The sequence below is a fragment of the Solanum lycopersicum genome, chromosome 2, assembly GCF_036512215.1.
Source record: "Solanum lycopersicum chromosome 2, SLM_r2.1".
Taxonomy (NCBI): Eukaryota; Viridiplantae; Streptophyta; class Magnoliopsida; order Solanales; family Solanaceae; genus Solanum; species Solanum lycopersicum.
Window position 1 is genome coordinate 48,825,884 of NC_090801.1, and position 24,820 is coordinate 48,850,703.

Consider the following 24,820-nt stretch of genomic DNA (forward strand, 5'->3'; position numbering starts at 1 on the left):
TTGCAAAGTGTGAAATTAGGTCTTAGGCCTAACTCACATCCCAAAAGCTAGCTCAAAGGGAGGAGGATTGCCCAAGCCATATAAAGAGTCCACCCATCTCATTAATCACCGATGTGGGACTTTTGTCATTCTTTAACACCCCATCTCACGCCCAATGCTTAGCATCTGGTGCGTGGGCAATTTTAATTTTGGGGACCCCAACATCGGGTGAGACAGGTCCTGCTCTGATACCATGTGAAATTAGGTCTTAGGCCTAACTCACACCCCAAAAGCTAGCTAAAAGGAGAAGGATTGCCCAAGCCTTATAAAGAGTCCACCCATCTCATTAATCACCGATGTGGGACTTTTGTCATTCTTTAACACAAAGTAATAGTTTTAATTTTAAATACTCCAAAACTATTTTCACTGTCACGTTTATTTGAGTCTTATCAATATAAAAATCCAAATACTTGAACTTGTCAAGTACCTTTTCAAACACATCAGTAACTTCAATGCTTTTATATCGAAGCTACTCTTGTATATGCTTAGTAGCATTTGTGTCATAAATCTGTCTTTTGATGATCAACATGTCATAAACATAAATTTAAACAATCACCTTGGAACTTGGAGTGTCTTTAATGTAAAAACATTTATAACATTCATTGATCTTGAGTTCATTTGCCATAATAGTTTGATCAAACTTTAGATGTCATAATTTGGGCATTTGTTTTTAGTCCAAAAAAGTGTCTTAAAAAGTTTATTGACTTTTTCTTTATCACCAGGAACCACGATGTCCTCGGGTTGTTACGGTATGGACTTTCTATTACCAGGAATCATAAAGACCTCGGGTTGTAACATGTAAATTTCTTCCTCAAGTTCTCCATTTTTTAAGAAGTTTCACATCCACTTTGCACAATTTGAAGGCCGTATACTGCAACTTGCAAAATTAACATCTAAATTGATGTAATCTTAATTAGTGACTATTTTGTGTCAAAATATTCAAGGCTTTCTTATTGTATATAGCCTATGATAACAAGTCTTGCTTTGCATTTTTCAATAGCTTTATCAACTTTCATTTCCTTTTGTAGATCCAATTTGAACGCACAGGTTTATTTCCCGGAGATCAACAAACACTCAAGTATGATTGCTCAAGATTGAACCAATCTTACTGTTGACAACCTATTCCAAAAAGGAATGAGTTCATAGAGAACATAACTTCTTTAAATTAAGGAGACTCGTTTTTGAGAAAAATGTTGCAAAATCAATCTCGAACGAAGTAATTTGTCAATTGACATTTACAACACCTCTGAATCTCTTTATTAAGTACAACCACCTTTGGTTCTTTCCAAGATTGTTTAGACTCTTCACTTGACTATCCGATAGTTTAGACTTAGGAACCATATATCAACATTCTTTACTATTTGTAGCATATCCAATGAATATACAACCCATAGTCTTAAGTCTTATTTTGACTCATTTGGGAATAGTTCCGTCATTTCCATATCTCATATGGAATAGATTGTATTAGAAATTGCTAGATCACTATCTTTCAAGAGTTAATTCTTGTATTTACTTTAAGGGTCAACAAAAAATTATCTATCATGCTACAACAAAGCCTGAACAAAAATGACTTTTTGGTGCTCCCTTTCGTACCAAACAAAATTGTTTGTTTGTTACTCCTTTTACTAACAAAAAAAAATATTCCCTCATTCTTAACAAACAAACCTTTGGTTGATCTTTTTTGCTTTAAAGATAGCGCCCCCACAAATTTTGTGGTAAATGTTTATATAAATGTATGACATTCAATATTTTATTCAAAGTTCCATTATTTTGTGTCAATAATTTCTTTATATTAAGGTGAGTATGTGGAATAATTTTATGGATGATTCGATTTTCAAGATATATTTCTGCAAAAGAAGAATCATATTCACCACATATACCACTTCTAACCATGGTAATCTTGTTACCCAACTTATTTCCAACTTCAATTTTATATTGCCTATGTGTTTAAAATGATTCATCCTTACCATTTAGAAAATAAACATAACGATATCTAGTGCAATGGCCAATAAACTTTATGAATGCTTTTTCCAATCAAGTGATGGTGTTGACTTCATATCATAAATGTCAGTGTGAATCAAATTAAGGAATTAAAATTCCTTTCAAAGTAATTATACATATGCTTAACATACATCGATTCAACACATACTTGACATTTTGATTTATTCCATTAAAAGTTGGCTAAAACTTCTAAGTCGGTCAATTTTTTTCAATATTTTATAATTGTCATGTTCCAAGGATTTATGTCCTAAAGAGTTTCATTCAAGAAAGTAATAAAAAATAGAAATACTAAGTTTGAAAAGACCTTTTGTCAGGTAAATGTTTTCCATATATATTTTCTTTACATTTAATAACTTTATCAAATACACACATATTTTTAGAGTCAATACCTTGTCATATGTTCTTTTTAGAAGGATCTTTCTATGAAATTCAATTTTCTATAGATTAACCATGACCATAGACTCATCGATCCAATAAGGGGCTTATCACCCAAATGATATCGTTAAAACACAATAAGATTTGTAGGTATTATGAGTGAATAGTTTGTCCAATACTACTTTATTTAGTAGAAGTTACAATTTTTGTTATGAGTGAAATATGAAGTTACCAAAAAAAAACTTTTAACTAGTGTTCATGCCTATAAAAAAGATTATTTTAATAGACATATATTTTCATGAAAAATCATAATCTTTTTAATGACATTTTTTCATCAAAGAGTATAATTCCTTTGAACGTGTAATATAACTTTGTGGTTTTATACTAGTCATATCATATACTATTAAAGAAAGACTCATATAATCTTTTAAATTTAATAACTTGTACTTTCAAATTTGAATTAGCTCCCTCCTCCCTCCCCCAAAACATTTAAAATATTTTTTCAAAATTATTTTTCTAGTATGTGAAATTATTTTTCATATGTTTTCCCTATACTTTCAAAATGTGCACCATCAAAATACACATTAGAAACACGAAACTTTCTTTTGGAGATTTAATCCATAGAAACCACCCATAGCAAGTACAAAAACCACTAATGTCTTTCTCCTCCTCTAAACATAATACATATTATTAGTAATAAATATATTCTGAGATCATCACATAATGCCCATATATCCTAACATTTATGAAATAAATCTAATAACTTCTAAAGAATATTAAAAAATAACAATCAAGGTAAATAAATATAAAACATGATTTTCCCCCATAGAATCATATTCTATTTGTCAACAATGATTCCGACAATGATTTTCCCAATTTTCATCATATTCAAATTTTCTTTAAAAGGTATTGAATCTTAATGAGAAACTAAACTAATATTCAATTATTGTTAGGAGACAACATCTGTTCATTTACTTCTTCTCATAGTTATATAAAACAAATAATATAGGGAAAAATAAATAAAAATGGAAGTGCAGATCTTACCCTATATGCATAAAAGAATATTTCTAATTCAAAAGAAAACTTTAGTTAAATGCTTTAGTGCACTTGGGAAAAAAATAAACAAAATCTTACTTATCGAAGTAAACAAACTACAGAAAATATGTTCAAACGCACTATAGTTGTACTAATTTATCCCAGATCTCTTTTATCCTATGAAAAAATAATTCTCTTTTTCTTCTCCATTTTTCCAACAAAAAGAACCCAAAAAAATAAAAGTAATTTCCTTACCACATAAAATACCATCATTAATAAATTTCATAAGCATGTTATCTCCTCTATTCAGATTAGCAAACAAAAAAAAAACGTTGAAAAGAAAATAACAACCATAATCAATAGTTATCAACAACCACTAAAGATTATTCAGTGTATTTAGACTGTCATTAAACATCAAGGGCAATCAACAACCAATAAGCACCATCAGTAAACTCTAGTAACCAGTGAACACTATTATTTACTTCTTTCATCTTCTAAGGAAACAAAGAAACACATTATTTTCTTCTTTCTTCTTTAAGGAAATATTTTAAACTAATAAAAGTAAAAAATATTTTTATTTCTAAATTGTAAAAAATGTTAATAGTCCTTTTCTTCTACGAGCTCGATCAACTAATTAGGTTAAGTAGGGACAACAAATTTATTAGCGGAGGATTTTGATTGTCATATTTTATTTGTAAATGTCAAGCTCGAAGCCTACAGCCTGGACGTGGTTGACACTCATAGACCATAACTGGCACCCAAAAAGACCCTTGGCCTGTCTTATTAAACTCAGCGGAAGAATACACTCAACTTACACAAGAATAAAACATGTTCAAAGTGAATAATTTATATAAATAATCTGGCAAAATTGCAATTAAGTCTCAACAAGTAAAATAGACTCAAAACCTATGAAGCCTCTAAACTAACTAAGATTGATGTTGGGACATACCCTAGAACATCCTAAAAACTAATCTAGTAAATCAAATGAAAAGGATTTCCTCCAAAATGCAAGAAGGATCACTACTGACTTCGGAGCTCAATCTGAATCAGCGAAGCGTTTGTGCTAATCATGATTACCTGCGTCTGCATTATTAAATGATGCAGGCAAACTGGCATCAGTACATTGAATGTACGAGAATGCGAGATGGAATACTAACTACAGCTACAAATCTTAGAATGGAGTATGGATGAACTTAGCTTGGTTCTACTCAACTCATAAAATAACAAGTCAAATATAAAACAATAAGGACATATGTTATATATATATATATATATATATATATATATATATATATATATATATATAATAAACTTAACTTTACTAAAATATGAATGTAATATAATTTCTGTGGGAGATTCCCTAAGAGAAAACCACCACTATCAGCCTAAGCGATGATACAGCGTCTTACCCACGTTGGTACAATTGTATATACTTTTCCGTCATATAGGACATCCTATACGTAGTGGATCCACTGGCTAACTAACGTGATCATCTAAAAAGTATGACACGTTAATACCATGATGGCTACATGATTTACATGGGGACTTGAGTTATCTAAACTCTAATCCGACATCGGCACCCAATAATACTTCCAAAATGTGCTTTAGTTTATGTTTTTAATAAACCTCCTTTCCTTTGGGTTGAGATAATTTACTGAACCCTTTAGATTTAAAGCTCTTTTTGGAATCAATGTTCCCCTCTTTAGTTCAAAACTCTTTTGGAACATCTTAGTTTTGTTTTTCACTTAAATGTAAAACATTTATCAACCTTTAGGGAATACTTAGTCCCCCTTTTAACATAGAGAGATGAACTCAACTCTTGCTTTTTACTTAACTTGAAACTTTAACTCTTAGAGAATACTTACTTCCCTCATGGCTTTGGGAATTTAACTCAAGTCTTTACTCTCTTTTTTGACTTGTAACTTCAGACTTAAAACAAAGTTAAAATGATTGTTTTAAAACTCTTTGAAAACATTGAGAAGTTATTGTGGGTTGCTTCTCAACCTTTAAACTAAACCCTTAACTTCCTTGACTTTGATCTTAACTTTCCTTGAATTGAATTATGGATTCAAGGATCACGATCTCATGATTTTGAATGATTTCATAATGTTTATATGTACTTAAGAGTTGTTGAATCAACTAGGAATGATAATTACAACACATAGGAACTAATACGAAGAGATAGTAAATGAACAGGGTCTCCATGGGGTCGTGGAGCTTTGAGAGGCACCAAGGCCTATCGGACAGATCCTGTTCTGGGCGCTCTGAGAGGCGCGGTTCACCATGGCTTGTCAGGCAGAGGCTTCCCTGAGGTGCTCTGGCATGCGCAGCGCCCCAAAAGTTATCTGACGGGACTTTTGACTTTTTTTCTCCGTTTTCATCTCTAAACCTCCTAAACATCCATGGATACCACCCCAAACACTTAGGATCCCTACATACCTCATTAACCAATAGATTAGACCCAAAAGCAGTCTGGAAACATGAATCAAAACTACTAGAGGTCAACTTCAATTCAACCAACAAGAACTTCAAAACTTTTCATCAAGAACTTCAAGATTTTCATTCAAATAACTCAAAATTTATGAATTGAATCAATTTGGATTTTGAGTGAAAGAAACCAACAATGAATGATCTCACATACCTTGATAGGGATCACCCCGACGAAATTGTCGCTACGATCTTGGCGTTCTTGGACGATGCTTGGTCTTCCAATTCTTTTCTCTTTTTCTTCCTAGCCCTAAGGATTCTAAATTTTATTTAATTGATTTAGGACATGTTTTTACCCCTAATATAACCAGTAAACTAATTAGGAAATACTAGGGTGGAACGAAAACTTTGCTCTAGCTAAAATCCAGATTGGACTTTCCTCAGTCCAACAACCCAACTTCTGAATGTCATATCTCCCTCATACGATCTCAGAATTTCACAGACGTGGTGTCTTTGGAAAGATATTCCTAAGCACTTTCCATACATATAAATAAACCATCTAAACTTCTCATGAGCTAGATGTTATGTCCTTTTGAAAATTGCCAAAACACCCTTTTGAAAGATGGAAATTTTCCAGATTTCCTTCCTTATTCTCAAAATTTATTATTCTTGTTTATTTAGCTTAACGGTAGTTAATTCAAGTTACGAGATGTTACAATATCTCCCCGTTGGGAACATTCGTCCCCGAATAAGAATTTTTTCACCAAGCTAAGGGTAGTAACATCATTTTGGCACTCAACAAACAAAAGCAAATAATAACATGCTTATACATAGCCTTATAAAGTACTAAGGAGAGAAATTGTTACCTTGATCTGCATTTTATCTTTATTCAAAGAGATATGGATATGTATTTTTCATATCTTCCTCAGCTTCCCATGTCGCCTCTTCAATGAATTGGTTGCTCCAAAAGAACTTGACTGAATCAACTTCCTTTATCCTCAACTTACAAACTTGACGATCCAAAATATAAAAAGGAACCTCTTCATTGCGTAGGTTATCCTGAATGTCAACATTCTCCATGGATACTAGCAATGAAGGATCATCCAAACACTTCTTCAACATAGAAATATGGAATATCGGATGAACCGCTTCTAGCTCTTGGGGCGGTTCCAAGTCATAAGGTACATTGATTACTCTCTTGGAGATTATATAAGGTACAATTTACCAGGGACTAAGTTTCCCCTTCTTAAAAAACCTCATAACTTCATTCATGGGTGAAACCTTAAGATACACCCAATCGTCTACCTCAAACTCTAATGGTCTTCTCCTAAAGTCTATGTAGAGCTTTTCGCAACTTTGTGAAGTCTTCAACCTTTCTATAATCACTTTCACCTTCTCTATATTAGGTCCTATTAACCATTCTTAACCAATTTAGAACCACCCAATAGGAGATTTGCATCTTCTCCTATAAAGAGTTTCACATGGAGCCATTTGGATGCTCGAATGTTAACTATTGTTGTAAGCGAACTCAATGAGAGTTATGTGATCAACCCAATTTCCCTTGATGTCGATCACACAATCCCTTAACATATCTTCTAAGGTCTAGATATCAATTAACAAACCTCTCTTGAAGGATTTCCAGAGTTGTGCAATAAATTGTGCACCTCTATATGAAATAATGGAGACCAAAACTCCATCAAGTCTTACAGCTAAACCTCCAGGCCTTTGGTGTTCTACTTTCACTTGTTGGCAATTTGAGCACTTGGCAACAAACTGAGAAATATTAATCTTCATGCCTTCCCACCAATATACCTCTTTGAAGTCGCGATTTATCTTGGTGGAACCCGGATGATTGGAATTTATGGAGCTAGGAGCCTCCTGCAAGATCCTATCTTGGAGTCCATACACCATAGGTACACATAATATTCCTTGGTACTTCAACACACCATCTTCCCCTTGTTGAAAAGTCAATACTCTTTGGTTATGGACACTTGCCTTCAAATCAAGCAAAATAGGGTCTTGATCTTGCTTTTCTTTCACCTCTTACACTAAGGACGACTCAGCCCTATTAGTGAAATTATGCCTCCTTTTGTGGAATCCATAAGCCGGACTCCCTAATGTGCAAGCCCGTGCACATCTTTAGCTTACTCCCTCTTATCTTCTTCCACATAGGAAGTATTTCCCATGAAAAACATGCTTCAGGCTTCAGCAATCAATTAGCCTTACCTGGGTGGTAAAGAATACTCATGTCATAGTTCTTTAGTAATTCCAACAACCTTCTCTGTCAGAGGTTGAGATCTTTCTAGCTGAACACATATTGCAGGCTCTTGTGAGTGAATATATCAACATGAACACCAAAATAATAGTGACGCCATATCTTTAAAGCAATCACTACTGCAACAAATTCTAAGTTATGAGTTGTATAATTCCTCTCATGAACCTTCAACTATCGAGAGATATAAGTTATATAACCTTGTCATTCTGCATATATACACAACCCAAGCGATCTCTTGATGCATTACAATATACCACAGAGGCTTGAGTACCCTCTAGTAAGGTCAAAACTAGAGCGGTAGTCAGTCTCTTTTTCAACTCCTGAAAGCTTTTCTCACAAGCTTCAAACCATTGAAATTTGACCATCTTCTGAGTTAGCTTGGTCAAAGGAGAAGAGATAGATGAGAATCCTTCCATAAAACTCCTATACTAGCCAACCAAGCCCAATAAACTTTCTACATGGACCTTACACATACATTAAAATTTTCCTTCATTTTCTCATAATTTTGTGAATTGATAGCCATAATTCTTGTGCATTTAGTGAAAAAAATAGATTTTTTTTGTCCTTTAAATACTGAACACGTGCATTTTTAGTATTTAATTAAAAAAAATGAATTGCTAAATATAATAATTAAATTTATCTATAACAGTATACTTTGAAAAAATCTGTATAATTACCAATAAAAAAACCCTACAGGAAGTATGCAAAAATTGGCCATCTTTCAAACTAATAGAAAAATTGATTGAGTTTATTATTTGGTTTATAAAAAATAATTAATTTTGATACAAATTTAGAATCAATTTTTTTTATATGATATTGGTATTAAAATTTAAAATTATGAAATACTCCATTTGGCTAACAATAGTTTTCTACTACTTATTTGACACACACCTTTAGAAATAATAAATAATAGTTTTATTTACTATAATTCCCTTTGAATATATTTAATTTAATGCTTTGAAAAATGTATTAAACATTGAATAGTATTTAATAGCAAGTGATCCCTTCACTTTGTCAAAATGTTGCTCACACAACCTGTACTCCTTCTATAAAAGCTCCCAAAATTCTTGTTTTCATCGCTTCACATATCCAGAATCTTCTAAGTCCTCTTCCATTCAAGAAAAAACAATTATCAATGGCTTCTTCGTAAGTTTTCATTTGCTTAAGTTTTTGTTAATTGTTAATCAAATGTATTTAATTTGTTCAAAATAGCTAGTAATTAACAGTAATCATTTAAAGAAGTATTGATTAAGGGATTGAGTTATGTTCGAGGTCCATTTGTTTCTTTGAATGTTTTATAGGGTAACAAGGGTTCTTTGTTATAAACTCCAGATTCAAAACAAAAGTATCTAAAGCACGATTTCATGAAAAATAAAACAAAAAAATAACAAGATACAATATAAGTACAACAATAGATAGTGGTTCTGGTATAAAATTCCCTTTGTGGGGGTCTGACCCCTACAAGTTAGCAGAGAAGGGAGAGGAAATGGTGTTTGATGAATCGTCATAGTTAGTGTAAAAGTCCTTATATTGGATGCCATATGAAATTGTCCATATTTTTTATGTCTAGCTTTAGTGTTGAGTGATCTACTAATGAATGGTCTTATGAGGAGTTGAGTTAGCTACAAAGTTAATTTCTTTATCCGTAGGATATTTCAGTTGAGTAACTTTTATATATAATGAAGAAGATGAAGTGTTACCTAGTAATGGTTTTAAGGTTGTGGGTAGTGGTGGTCGGAGTTATCTCAAGGAACTATTCGATTGGCCATTAAAAAAAAGAAAAAAGATAATAAAGTGGGAGGTGGGGTTTGGGGTTTGTGTGTGTATGTGATTCACCAAGACTACTTGTTTTAAATATAGGATAAATGGTTGTATATGTATCTTGTATGCAAATTGTATATTTTATTTTGCTTTTGATATGGATGTTCAAGGGTTATTCTGCTATTCGGACAGGAGTGTACAAGACCTTCTACCACCATCTCTGGATTCTACTTCCCAACCCCCATCACTCTTTGATGGAACTACCAGGTTTGAATAAATATTTTCTCTTATTTCTTTCTTGTTTGCCTTAAGAAACTATGGTGTTTGTCTTCGTTATGAAAAATGTGTTCTTTCTCATCATTACGGTTTTATTTCTCCGACTAAAGATTGTGATCTGAGTTGATTGTGTTGTCTGAAGGTTGTATATCAATTATCAATGCCCCTATTCACAACGTGTGTGGATTACAAGAAATGTTAAGGTTTGTCTTTATACCACTTCCTCCATTCTAATTTATCGAGCTTTTCTCTTAGTAGATTGTTCTTTAAACAAGTAAAACTTTCTATATTTGGAGACTCTTTAAACTTGAACTTACCATTTTACTCATAATTGCATATCTTTAAAGCCATAAAAATGTCATGACATGTATCAGACCAAATGTCGAAAGATAGTTTTGATATAGGTTCATTTCTTTTTCAAATTTCATGTCCAGTGAAAATGCTGCCACGTAAAATAAAAAAGAGGGAGTATTTCTCAATTTTGTTTACGTATTTACAAGTACACTACGTGCAACAAGAAGAAGCCCCTTTACTAGGTGTAGAAAAGACTAGTGCGCAATGATTGATGAAAAGCAACAACTTCTTAGAATTCAGATAGTGTTGAAACCCTTTACAAGGGGTTGTTTGCTGCTCGATCGGAGAGAAGAAATTCTCTCGAATAGACATAAGACTTCAACTCATCATATAAAACTCTTATCTACGAAAATCCATGGGTCTTCACTTGGATTTTAATATACATTAAAATTTTGATGATTTTTAATTTACATATTCACATTCTATGTCAAAAATATTCGGTTTGGATTAGCCCATAGCTCAAAAGTTATATCCTCATCAGATAGGAAGTGCTACTAATTAGAATTGTTAATTTTATTTATGTCGTTAGTTATTTTAATTTTTGGAAGTAATTTCTATTATTGTTGAAATTAATCAGCACATGTGTTCTTATACCTGTCTAGATAAACTTTTTAACATTTTGAATTGCAGGGTTTGCAAGACATGATCAAGTTAGTTCCAATTGATCTTCAGAACAGGCCTGATTGGTACAAGGAAAAAGTTTACCCCAAAAATAAGGTAATTTTCGACAATACCAACTTTAATTTTTAATAACCCAATTCACTTGTATTTTGAAATCTTGAGCTAGTACTTTGACAGAGGAATTTGGCCTTGCTGTAAATTGTAGGAAAACTCCTGAAGAAAATGTCCATGAATTTTTGGGAAAGGGATTTCTCTTTCTCTTTGAATTCAATGACTATTGAAAAGCTAGTGCATACATGTTCAAGTCTTATCTTTCATATGATTGATGGAAGTGAATTTAATTCTTTAGGAGAGAATGCATCTCATTTCACGTGAAGGTTTATATATATTTTCTACTTTTCGCAGGTGCCTTCCCTAGAGCACAACAACAAGGTGATCGGAGAGAGTTTGGTTCTGGTTAAATATGTTGACTATAACTTTGAAGGACCATCATTTATGCCAGATGTAAGATGTGAAATTTCAGTATGATCCTTTTTGTGTAGGAAAATCTTAAGATGTAAATTGATAAAAAAAAATATTGGCCAACTAATGCAGGACCAGGAAAAGCAAAAATTTGCTGAAGAATTGATAGCTTATAGTGACACTACATTCGTCCCAGAAGTATACAGATCTTTCGCAAAAGATGCACGGAAACTGGCTGGTGAGAATTGAGCATGTGTTTGTTGAAACTCATCATGTTTTGTTTGTTAAATGTTTCTTATGTAAGTTAACGGTTTTAACACTTGTACTAGGTGCACAATTTGATTACCTAGAAAAAGCTCTCCACAAATTCGACGATGGGCCTTTCTTCCTTGGTCAATTCAGTCAGGTCATTACTATCTTTCATTTTCTTTTCCTCTCCAATAATGTTCCATGTTAGATGGTATCATTTTCCAAAAACATACTCAACAAGTAGTACAAAGTAGTGTGGTTGTACTTTTTTCCTAGAATTTCAAACTTCATAGAAGTTTTTGCTGATATGAAAACTTGATCGTGCTAGGTTGACATAATATATGCTCCATTTATCGAAAGGTTCCATGTTTTTATGCCAGAGGGGTTTAACTATGACATCACAACCGGGAGGCCTAAACTAGCCAAGTGGATTGAGGTATGACTTATATTCAATTTGGAGTGTAAAGTATGATTAATATATTTATATTATATAAGAAATTTTATTGTTCTTAAGATTAATTTAGTTTTATTAGATGTTGTATACTAGAATGTTCATCACAATAGAAAAGGATCCATGACTTTCCGTTGGAAAACATAGACACTAAGGCTTGTTAAAATTGCATTTCTTTCCTTTGGTAATAGCGTAAACTTCAAGGCTAGTTGGTTGGTTCATTTTTCATGTATAATTTATGTGCATTATAATGAAGGTAAGCCTTGAAAAAAGAATAAAGTTTTCTTTGTGTTTCTTGTAAGTCTTCCAGACTCTTCTCTTCCGATGCACCCATTTACATATTTTAAGAGTCTGATCAACATAACATGTTACATATATAAGTTCAAGCAGTGGAATCAACCTCCGGTATTTTTATTAGGGTGTCTTCATACATTACACCCCTTTGGTGTGCAGTATTATCCTAATTCTGCAACGTTAAAGTGAGATGCTTCCTGCATCATTGTTCTATTTTATTTGTGCTGAATTAATCATCTCATAGGAAATGAACAATCTTGACGGATACAAGCAAACAAAAGTCTTGGAACAAGAGAAAATGGTTGAGTACTACAAGAATCGCTTTCTGCCGGTACCCACTTCGCAAACAATAAAGCAAACAATAAATACATTTATTTATTTTTCTTTTTTGGTTTGAGAACCGTACATATAGCTACTGACATTTCACTATATATGTGTTTTCTTTTTTTACAGAAAGCTTGAAACTTCAAAAATGCATTGTCAACCTCAGATGAAAGTTACAGGAACTAGGACTTTGGTATGAAATATGCTATGGAGTTCTATAGTAATATGAACCAGCAATAATTTGCTCTATGTTTTTTTATCGTTAGTGTTTGGAATTGTATTTTCCTTCTAGTACCTAGAGAGACTTGTACTTTTATTTTTATCATAGATGTAACAATCATGCTGTGAGTTTCTATAAAAATGGTGTTTTATAATGTTTTTATTATTATTTAATATGTTTTTATGGTCTTATAAACTGTATATATTTTTTCTAATATATTTTACTAAACTATAAAAGGGAGCTTCAAGTATGCAAACAGCTGTTAGGTCAACATGTTGGTTTGATCACTTTAAGGGTGTTTTTGCAAATTTTTGCGGTTCTTTCATTTTAATTTGTTTGTTTTATTTTATATTCTTTTATATATTTAAAAAAGAATTCATAAAAAGATTTTTATATAAGAGAATTATTTTTTAATAATATTAGACTCCAACTCCATATCTTTAAAAAAATTATACGGTCTCATCTTCTAAATTGAAGTAATAGGTGGAGCTTTCGGAGTGACTTTCACTCCATGTAGAGTTCCTTAGAAAGCATGAGTACTTACCAAAGGCAAAAAACCCACTGCTACAATCATGAAAAGATGTGGTGACAGAGGATCCACCTACCGATGGCCTCGTAATGTATAATATCACAAAATGGTTACCAACATGAGATGCAAACCATTTGCATCATCTTTGTAATCGAATCCGATGAAAATTCCATCTTTAACATCATCTTTCTAAAAAAGTTCCACTCCACTTTATCATATTCTTTGCTAATATCAATTTTCAAAGTAACGAATCTTGTCTTTCCATGTGTTTTTCCTTTTAAATGGTGAGTGAACTCAAATGAGATAAAGACATTATAAAGAATAAATATTCTAAGAATAAATTCACTTTGGGCTTTATCAACACAATTCTCCAAGAAAAATTTAATACGATTGTCCAAGATCTTGCAAACTATATGATCAGTAATAATACATACAGAAATCGGTCGTAGATCATAAACGAGCTCGTGTTACTTCTTGTGAAAATTATTTCTTGTAATGACTCCATTGTTATTGACAAAACTGAGTATCACATTCATCACATATTTACCATTTATAGCCCAAAACTTTGATAAAAACTCAAATTCATCCCATATGGACCTGACGCCTTATCTAAATGCATTGAGAATACAACTTCCTTTACCTCATCAATAGTGAAAAGTCGATTCAAGGATGCATTCCGATATGCTGCAATTTTCCCCTCAATCCTATCAAGAATTTTGTTCATGTATCCTTACTTAAGAATGTATAATGATTCAAAAAGCTATAAATCATGCCCTCCAAAGCACTATTCCAACCATTGTTTTTTCTTGTATTAAGATTAGCAAATCCGAAATAATAAAAGATGAAAAAAATAGAAGAACTATCCAAGTTCTCAGAACACATTGTGTGTCCTTAAGAAATTTAATCCTCTCAAGTCCCCCAGGTTGTCGATTAATTCCTCGCAAGATAAAAATAATTAAAAATTAAACAAGTAGTGGTACCTGAAACTTCAATAATTTCAACAAACTCAAAATGACAGCAACAGATCACATACACAGACACGATCGGTTAATTTTGTTTTGTTAGAAAGGTATGCAAGACAATGTAAGAATTCAATGTAGAAAATGAGTGAAAGTCACTCTAATTATAGACAACAAAGGGTAAAGGTCACAACCCCTTGGAAAAGGTACAACCTTTCACTTAGATCACAAGCCTTCGACAAAGTCACAACCCTTTCGGAGAGTCACAACCCTTCATTTCATGTTCACACCTTTCTAACACATGTATCTCCCACATGAATAGGGAATGATTGCATCTGGATAAGTGAGGATTGATTACATCAAAATAAATGGGTTTCCATAGTGAACATATATCGGATATACTCGATCAATCGATAGATTTGATATCTTTGAACCGTCTAGCTTTGGTGTATACATAGACAATATAAGTCACTCACTCAAACCTTGAACCATTTTTGGTTCTGATTGTTTTTTTTTCATTTCAGCCATGAACATGTCTTGGTTTATAAGTTAGTAGAGACTTGATCTTATCAGATTCTCCTTAAAGCAACTTACACTTCACACATACATGTGTGATTTATAAATGTGATATATCGTAGATACACTATTTTACATCCCCTGTATAAAACTTAGAAACCATTAAAAAGTGGAAATGGCTTATTCTTTTTACTTAACATTGTCATACCATAAGAATGGACCATAAAAATGTTTCTATAATGTTGGACCATCATTAATGACTTTATTTGATCTCCTTGAACCTAGATCATTGGATCTCCTGTATTCTAGGTAGGCTTATAGGCACAATGACTTGTCCTCGGCCAAAGTCTCATTCCTTGGACAATCTATCAACTCCCTTTATATTTAGGCTTCTTTAAGTGGATCCGACTCATTATCCTCTAACTTTACATAACAATTTTGAAAAATCATTTGGAGATTAGTTCTCTCAAGATATAACGTATAAGTCATATATGACAAGACGTTCTGTTATATATCATGTTTCATGCTCTACCAATTGCAAATTAACTCTCACATTGTATGCATATTGGAGCTAAAGGTTTGGACTATAATTCTTTCAAGAAATATTGGAGTTATTCAACTTCTTCTACATCGTTATTTAGAGCGATCAACTAAGATTTAATACTAGAAGGAGCAACACGTTTCTGTTGGAATGATTTCCAAGAAACTACTCATCTACCAAGAGTAAGTACATGTCCACTCGATTACTTTACTTCATTTGACCTTGTTATTCAATTTCAATATTAGTATTCTTCCAACACTGTTGAATATTTGTAATATTGCAAAGAAATAGTATTAATTTTAAATACTCCAAAACTTTTTTCATTGCCACATTTATTTCTCTTATCAATATTAAAATCCAAATACTTGAACTTGTCAAGTACCTTTTCAAACACATCAGTAACTTCAATGTTTTTATATCGAAGCTACTCTTGTATATGCTTAGTAGCATTTATGTCATAAATTTGTCTTTTGATGATAAACATGTCATAAACATAAATCCAAACAATCACCTTGGGACTTGAAGTGTCTTTAATGTAAAAACATTTATCACATTTATTGATCTTGAGTTCATTTGCCATAATAGTTTGATCGAACTTTAGATGTCATAATTTGGGCATTTGTTTTTAGTGCAAAAAAGTGTCTCAAAAAGTTTATTGACTTTTTCTTTATCACCAGGAACCACAATGCCCTCTGGTTGTTCTTGGCATAGACTTTCTATTACGAGGAATCACAAAGCCCTCGGGTTGTAACATGTAAATTTCTTTCTCAAGTTCTCCATTTTTTGAGAAGTTTCACATCCACTTTGCACAATTTGAAGGCCGTATACTGCAACTTGCAAACTTAACATCTAAATTGATGTAATCCTAATTAGTGACTATTTTGTGTCAAAATATTCAAGGCTTTATTATTGTATATAGCCTATGACAACAAGTCTTGCTTTGCATTTTTCAATAGCTTTATCAACTTTCATTTCCTTTTGTAGATCCACTTTGAACGCACAGGTTTATTTCCTGTAGATCAACAAAACTCTCAAGTATGATTGCTCAAGATTGAACCAATCTTACTGTTAACAAACTATTTGAGAAAAATGTTACAAAATCAATCTCGAAGGAAGTAATTTTTCAATTGACATTTACAACACCCTGAATCTCTTTATTAAGTACAACCACCTTTGGTTCTTTCCAAGATTGTTTAGACCCTTCACTTGACTATCTGATAGTTTAGACTTATGAACCATATATCAACATTCTTTACTATTTGTAGCATATCCAATGAATATACCATCCATAGTCCTAAGTCTTATTTTGATTCATTTGGGAATAGTTCCATCATTTTCATATCTCATATGGAATAAACTGTATTGGAAATTGCTAGATCACTATCTTTCAAGAGTTAATTGTTGTATATACTTTAAGGGTCAACAAAAAATTATCTATCATGCTACAACAAAGCCTGAACAAAAATAACTTTTTGGTGCTCCCTTTTTTTATTTGTTACTCCTTTTACTAACAAACAAAAAATATTCCCTCATTCTTAACAAACAAACCTTTGGTTGTTCTTTTTTGCTTTAAAGATAGCGCCCCCACAAATTTTGTGGTAAATCTTTATATATATGTATGACATTGAATATTTGATTCAAAGTTCCATTTTTTTGTGTCAATAATTTCTTTAGATTGAGGTGAGTATGTGGAATAATTTTATGGATGATTCAATTTTCAAGATATATTTCTGCAAAAGAAGAATCATATTCACCACATATACCACTTCTAAACATGGTAATCTTGTTACCAAATTATTTTCAACTTGAATTTTATATTGCCTTTGTGCTTGAATTGATTCATCCTTACCATTTAGCAAATAAACATAACCTATCTAGTGCAATTGCCAATAAACTTTATGAACGCTTTTTCCAATCAAGTGATGGTGTTGACTTCATATCATAAATGTCAATGTGAATCAAATTAAGGAATTAAAATTCCTTTCCAATTAATTATACATATGCTTATTATACATCGATTCAACACATACTTGACATTTTGATTTATTCCATTAAAAGTTGGTTAAAACTTCTAAGTCGATCAATTTTTTTCAATGTTTTGTAATTGACATGTTCCAAGGATTTATGTCAAAAACAGTTTCATTGAAGAAAGTAATAAAAATAGAAATACTAAGTTTGAAAATACCTTTTGTCAGGTAAATTATTTCCATATACATTTTGTTCTTTACATTTTATAATCATATCAAATACACACATATTTTTAGAGTCAATACCTTGTCATATGTTCTTTTTAGAAGGATCTTTCTATTAAATTCAATTTTCTATATATTACCCATGACCATACACACATCGATCCAATAAGGGGCTTATCACCCAAATGATATTGTTAAAACACAATAAGATTTGTTAGCAGATTTGTTGGTATTATGAGTGAATAGTTTGTCCAATACTACTTTATTTAGTAAAGTTACAGTTTTTGTTATGAATTAAATATGAAGTTACCAAAAAAAAAACTTTTAACTAATGTTCATGTCTATTAAAAAAATTATTTTAATAGACATATATTTTCATGAAAAACTTAATCTTTTTAGTAACATTTTTCATCAAAGAGTATAATTCCTTTGAATGTGTAATATAACTTTGTGGTTTTATACTAGTCATATCATATACTATTAAAGAAAGACTCATATAATCTTTTAAATTTCATATCTTGTACTTTCAAATTTAAATTAGATAGTAAGTGTAACTTATTCTTTATGAGCCTAAGCGGTGATACATCGTCTTGCCCACGCTGTCGAAACTATCTATACTTTGTCGTCATATAGGACATCCTATACCTAGTGGATCCACTGGCTAACTGACGTGATCATCTCAAAAGTATGACACGTTAATACCATGATGGCTACATGGTTTACATGGGGACTTGAGTTATCTGAACTCTCATCCCACATTGGTACTCAATAATACTCCTAGAATGTGCTTTAGCTCACGTTTATAATAAAACTCCTTTCCTTTTGGTTGAGATAATTTATTGAACCCTTTAGCTTTAAATCTCCTTTTGGAATCAATGTTCCCCTCTTTAGTTCAAAACTCCTTTGGAACTTCTTAATTTTGTTTTTCACTTAAATGTAAAACATTTATCAAGCTTTAGGGAATACTTAGTCCCCCGTATAACATAGAGAGATGAACTCAACTCTTGCTCTTTACTTAACTTGAAACTTTAACTCTTAGGGAATACTTAGTTCCCTCATAGCTTTGGAAATTCAAATCAAGTCTTTACTCTTCATTTTTACTTGTAACTTGAACCTTAAAACAAAGTTAAAATGATTGTTTAAATTCTTTGAAAACTTTAAGAACTTATTTTGACTTGCTTCTTAACTTTTTAACCCTTAACTTCCTTGACTTTGATCTTAACTTTCCTTGAATTGAATTATGGATTCAAGGATCATGATCTAATGTTTCTGAATGATTTCATGATGTTTAGATGTACTTTAGAGTGTTGGAACTAACTAGGAATGATAGGTAGATCACATAGGAACTAGTACAAAGAGATAGTGAAAGAATGGGGTCTCCATGGGGTCATGGCGCTCTGAGTCAATACCTTGTTATATGTTCTTTTTAGAAGAATCATTCCATAAAATTTAATATTCGATAGAATTATCCATGACCATAGACTCATCGATGCAATAAGGCATAATCACCCAAAAGATATTGTTACAACGCAATAAGATTTGTTAGTAGATTTGTTGGTATTATGAGTGAATAGTTTGTCCAATACTACTTATTTAGTAAAGTTACAGTTTTTGGTTATGAAAGAAATATGAAGTTACCAAAAAAAAACTTTTAAGTAGTGCTCATGTCTATAAAAAAATATTTTAATAGACATATGTTTTCATGAAAAATCTTAATCTTTTAATTGACATATTTTTTATCAAAAAGTATAATTCCTTTGAATGTGTAATATAACTTTGTGGTTTTATACAAGTCATATCATATACTATTAAAGAGAGACTCATATAATCTTTTAAATTTCATATCTTGTTCTTTCAAATTTAAATTAGATAGTAAGTGTAACTTATTCTTTATAGTAATAAATAATACATATTAATAGTAATAAATATATATTATGAGATCATCACATAATGCTCATATATCCTAACATTTATGAAATAAATCTAATAACTTATAAAGAATATTAAAAAATAACAATCAAGGTAAATAAATATAAAACATGATTTTCCCCCATAGAATCATATTCTATTTGTCAACAGTGATTCCGACAATGATTTTCCCAATTTTCATCATATTCAAATTTTCCTTAAAAGGCATTGAATCTCAATGAGAAACTAAACTAATATTCAATTATTGTTAGGAGACAACATATGTTCATTTAATTATTCTCATAGTTATATAAACAAAGAATATAGGGAAAACAAATAAAAATGGAAGTGCAAATCTTAACCTATATGCATAAAAGAACGTTTCAAATTGAAAAGAAAAATAAAGTAGTTCAATGCTTCAGTGCACTTGGAAAGAAAATAAAAGTAATCTTACTTATCGAAGATAAACATACTACAAAAAATATATTCAAACGTATTAGTGTAGTACTAATTCATCCCAGATCTTGTTTATCGTATCATAAAATAATTTTCTTTTTTCTTCTCCCTTTTTCCAACAAAAAGAACACAAAAAATAAAAGTAATTTTCTTACCACATAAAATACAATCAATAATAAATTTCTTAAGCATGTTATCTCCTTTATTCAGATTAGCAAACGAAAAATAATAAAAGTTTAAAAGAAAAATAACAACCATGATAAGTAGTTATCAACAACCACTAAAGACTATTAAATGAATTTACACAGTCATTAAACATGAAGGGTGACCAACAACCAATAAACACCATCAGTAATCTCTAGTAACCATTGAACATTATTATTTACTTCTTTCATATTCTATGGAAATAAAGAAACACATTATTTTCTTCTCCCTTCATTAAGAAAATAAGCAAGTTTTTTCTCCTTTAAAGTAATAGAAGTAAAAAATGATTTATTTATAAACTGAAAAAAAAATTATAGTGCTTTTCTTTCTGTAGTGGATCAATTAATTAGGCTAAGTAGGGACCACAAATTTATTAGTGGAGGATTTTAATTGTAATATTTCATTCGTAAATGTCACGCTCAAAGCCTATACCCTGAACGTGGTCAGCACTTTTAGACCATTATTGGCCCCCAAACGGACCCTTGTCCTGGCTTACTGAACTCAGCGAAAGACTATATTCACCTTAAACAAGAATAAAACATGTTCAAAGGGAATACTTCATATAAATAATCTGGCCAAAATTGCATTTAAGTTTCAACAAGTAAAATAGACTCCAAACCAAGCAATTAACTGTCTACGAAGCCTCTAAACTGATAAAGATTGATTTTGGGACAAAATCCATAACATCCTAAAAATTGTACTAGTAAATCAAATGAAAAGGATGTCCACCAAAATTCAAGAAGGCTCATTACTGACTCTGGAGCTCAATATGAATCGACGAAGCATTGCTTGCTGATCCTGGTTACCTGCGTCTGCATTATTAAATGATGTTGGCCAACTGATATTAGTACATTGAATGTATGAGTATGCGAATTGGAATACTAATTACAACTATAAAGCTTGAAATGGAGTAAGGCTGAAATTACCTTGGCTCTTCTCAACTCACAAGATAGCAACTCAAATATAAAGCAATAAGGACATACATACATACATACATACATACATATATGTGTGTGTGTGTGTGTGTATGTGTGTATATATATATCTCTGTGTGTGTATATATATGTATACATGTATATATATATATATATATATATATATATATACACATATATATATATATACATATATATATATATGTATATATATATATGTGTGTATATATATATATATATATATGTATATATATATACATGTATACATATATATACACACACAGAGAGATATATATACACACATACACACACACACACACACACACATATAATAATAAATTTTCTATTTTAATTAGAATTCTAAATTAAATCTCCATATTTACATGAAAGAACTAATTTTCTACTTTAATTATTTAAAGATAACATTATAGCCAATTTCATTCATCACTCTTAGACGGTGTATTGTTATCCATTTTATTGGCATAAGGCATGCATTTCATTCAAGTATAATTTCATGGAATCATTAGCCAATTCTATTACATATTTTGAAAATAATGTCGTAGACAAATTTATTGGCATGAGCCAAACTTTCACTACACTTGAACTTTTAGTCTTTGATTAACATACAAGAACAATTCAATGCTTGGTTTGGCCAAGCAATGAAGTTATTTTGGCATTATAGATTCATGAACTAGCTTTGATTTTTTATGAAAGTTATAACTACTTATTCAATGCTATTACGTTCACAAGTTCGTGTGGATAGGATATGTTGGGACTTGTCCCATTTATTGGCATACCCTATGTTATGAGTTCATTGATGTGGAGATTGGTATTACTTTGTTAGTATAACTTCACACATTTTTGGAGATAATATTTTGGACATAGTTTTTGCTAGCCAATTTGTTGGCATAAACCAAACTTTCACATATGGTGGTAATTTAAACCTCATTTGTTGTAAGCCAACCTTTTCACATTCAATTAACTTATAATTTTAATTCAATGAACAGCCTATAAGAGTAGACTCAACTTCATAAACAACTCATAACAACTTCATCTTTCTCGAACAAAAAACTAAGCATTATGTCATTCCTTAATCTGTGTAACTAATTCCTCAATCATCCGAATCCAATCTATAGACCTCATTAATCATTAATTAATCAAGAACTTATAAAAAATCAATTAGAACCACATACCAACAACATGTTCAAGATCACATCTATATACTTACAGAATCGAAAACAAGGATAACTAGGGAGATGGACGTTCAACAATATCATTGGAAAACAACCCTAGTTTCAAAATCCATGAGTTTGAAATGTTTGAAAAGCCTCTCGGAGAAAGAATTCCATGCGAGAAAACCCATACCTTAATCGATGTTAAAACGCTGATATTGCTGCCCAAAAACTCCTCCAACCTACGCCCAATTTACTTCAACGTACACCTCACTCGACGAACCTCTCTTAGCCTTGACGTTTTCATTATTTTTTCTTTTACTTAAAAAGTCTTGTGAGTTCTTCAAGTGTGATTAACTCTTGATGTATTTTCAGTTCTTGAAATTATTTTTGGCAGAAACCAACGTGAAAGAGAGATATAAAGAACGTGAGAGATAGAAATATTATTAGGATTAGGAGACTAAATTCAAGACTTAGTCAAATAGGATTTAAATTAGATTAATACAAATTTGATTTATTTTAATTAATACGTGAAAGGACCATTATATCCTTAAATTTCAGATTTTTAATTAATAACTAAATCACCTTATGTATGTATTATTTGATTTATTTATTTATTTTGGGTCGTTACACTATATTTTGGGTATTCTTTTATGTGTGTGAACCCTTGCCTCTAATGTTAACTATATTCTTCAACCTCTATATTTTCCAATATTTTTTTCTCTTTTCCCAACCCATTAACACTGAGGAAGAGGGGGTTTATATAGAGGAAACTAAAACTGAAAATGGGGGGGGGGGGGGGGGGGGGGAATGAGTGAAGAATTGGGTGATTTTTTGAATTCGAAAATTCAAAATCTCTCTAAGAGATAAAGATGAGGAGCTGTAATTTGTATTGTTCTGAACGGATAGAGAATGTCGTCTATCCGATTATGAGCAGAGACGAGAGAGGCTCTGAGATTGAGATACTTGGACTATTCCCGTATGGAGAGGATAAAGGAGAGAGGAAGAAGACGACATTACAAGAGTTGCTGGACTCGAGTCGCGATTTCCCGATGGCTTGGTACGCTGAAGTTTCTGGTTTCTGGAGAAGAAGAAAAAAATGCGCAGGGGTCCAAGTCGGGTATTATTTTAGGGTTGGGCTAATTTTCGTATGATGTATGTGTTGTTGTTTGTATAGTATTCGGTGGGTTGAGTTTCTAAAAAGAAAAGGCACAAAGGTCCCATCTCAAATGGGTTATTATATTTGGCTAATAATAGGATGAATTAATATAAATTAATTAATAAGCTTCTTAATTTTAACGAAATAAAATAATCGACTTAATTATAAAATAATTAATTCAAAAATTTAAACTATTATATAACTAAACTAATTAGTAAAATATTTAAACAAAATAAAAAAATTTTGAGACGATTTTCGAATAATCATAAATATACTAATCATATACATAAGTGACCAAAGCTGACATTGGCCGCCTACGTATCTCATCTTTAGAATTTAGGTCATACGTAGTTTATTACAAGAAATAATTTTCTAACTACAGAACATACGACGATTACAAACAAACGATGCGATTATAAGGAATGAAATAAAAGATACTTTACATCTTCAAATATAATAGCTTTTGATAGCATTTGAGTCGATTGGCAACTTGAGATCTATGTATATGTTTAATAACGACATGCGATGAAACAAATGCGTGCATCAATAAATTTTGTAAGCAAACTGGTGAATTCTCATTTCTGGGCTTCTCTAAGATGGACTGTGATTCTGACTTCTTTGACACATTCATCCTTTTCTAGATTCTCGATTTATGTATCATCCTATTCGACTTACCCTGAATCTCAAACTGTTTCAAATGTTCGACAAGTCGTTTGAATATCTGAACTCATTGTCATACTCTTATAATTTATCTTCATTTATCTCATTTTATTCATTCAACTTGTTACATGACGTGAAATTGACAGATTTAAAAAAAACATATATTTTTACTGAAACCAAAAATAAAGATCGTTAGATAGAAAAATTAAAGCAAGCAAAATAATTTTTCACAACTTACGTTGAAAATAGGGAAATATGAACTTTGGGCATGACCATGAGTCATTTTGACTTTTTCAAAACATTACGAGGGAACTAAAACCATAAACAAGTAAAATTGCTTAAAGGGTGGGTCCCGAGCCTCAAACGTACTACCACCGATTTAGACAATAACATAAGATTCATCGTTGTCTATTGAGTCCAGAGAG

The 24,820-nt window shown here is 31.5% G+C and overlaps 2 protein-coding genes across 2 annotated transcripts; one reads left to right on the plus strand and one right to left on the minus strand.

The window, feature by feature from the left end:
* Positions 1 to 6,762: 6,762 nt before the first annotated feature.
* LOC138342127 (uncharacterized) lies at positions 6,763 to 7,788 on the minus strand. Its single transcript, XM_069294315.1, has 2 exons — positions 7,500 to 7,788; positions 6,763 to 6,962 (listed from the first exon to the last, which is right to left on the minus strand). Exons 1-2 carry the CDS (start codon positions 7,786 to 7,788, stop codon positions 6,763 to 6,765), a joined length of 489 nt encoding a protein of 162 aa, XP_069150416.1.
* Positions 7,789 to 9,187: 1,399 nt separating this feature from the next.
* LOC101256467 (glutathione S-transferase L1-like) lies at positions 9,188 to 13,304 on the plus strand. Its single transcript, XM_004253202.5, has 10 exons — positions 9,188 to 9,298; positions 10,106 to 10,180; positions 10,332 to 10,392; positions 11,174 to 11,260; positions 11,570 to 11,668; positions 11,759 to 11,864; positions 11,956 to 12,032; positions 12,204 to 12,311; positions 12,865 to 12,951; positions 13,074 to 13,304. Exons 1-10 carry the CDS (start codon positions 9,288 to 9,290, stop codon positions 13,080 to 13,082), a joined length of 720 nt encoding a protein of 239 aa, XP_004253250.3. The 5' UTR covers positions 9,188 to 9,287; the 3' UTR covers positions 13,083 to 13,304.
* The last annotated feature ends 11,516 nt before the right edge of the window (positions 13,305 to 24,820 follow it).

Coding starts and splice junctions, on each gene's coding strand:
- LOC101256467 (XM_004253202.5), top strand. Junction 10,393..11,173: donor GGATTACAAGAAATGTTAAG/GTTTGTCTTTAT, acceptor TTTGAATTGCAG/GGTTTGCAAGACATGATCAA. Junction 11,261..11,569: donor AAGTTTACCCCAAAAATAAG/GTAATTTTCGAC, acceptor TACTTTTCGCAG/GTGCCTTCCCTAGAGCACAA.
- LOC138342127 (XM_069294315.1), bottom strand. CDS start 7,788: ATGGTGTATGGACTCCAAGATAGGATCTTGCAGGAGGCTCCTAGCTCC. Junction 6,963..7,499: donor CTGGAAATCCTTCAAGAGAG/GTTTGTTAATTG, acceptor CTTCATTGCTAG/TATCCATGGAGAATGTTGAC.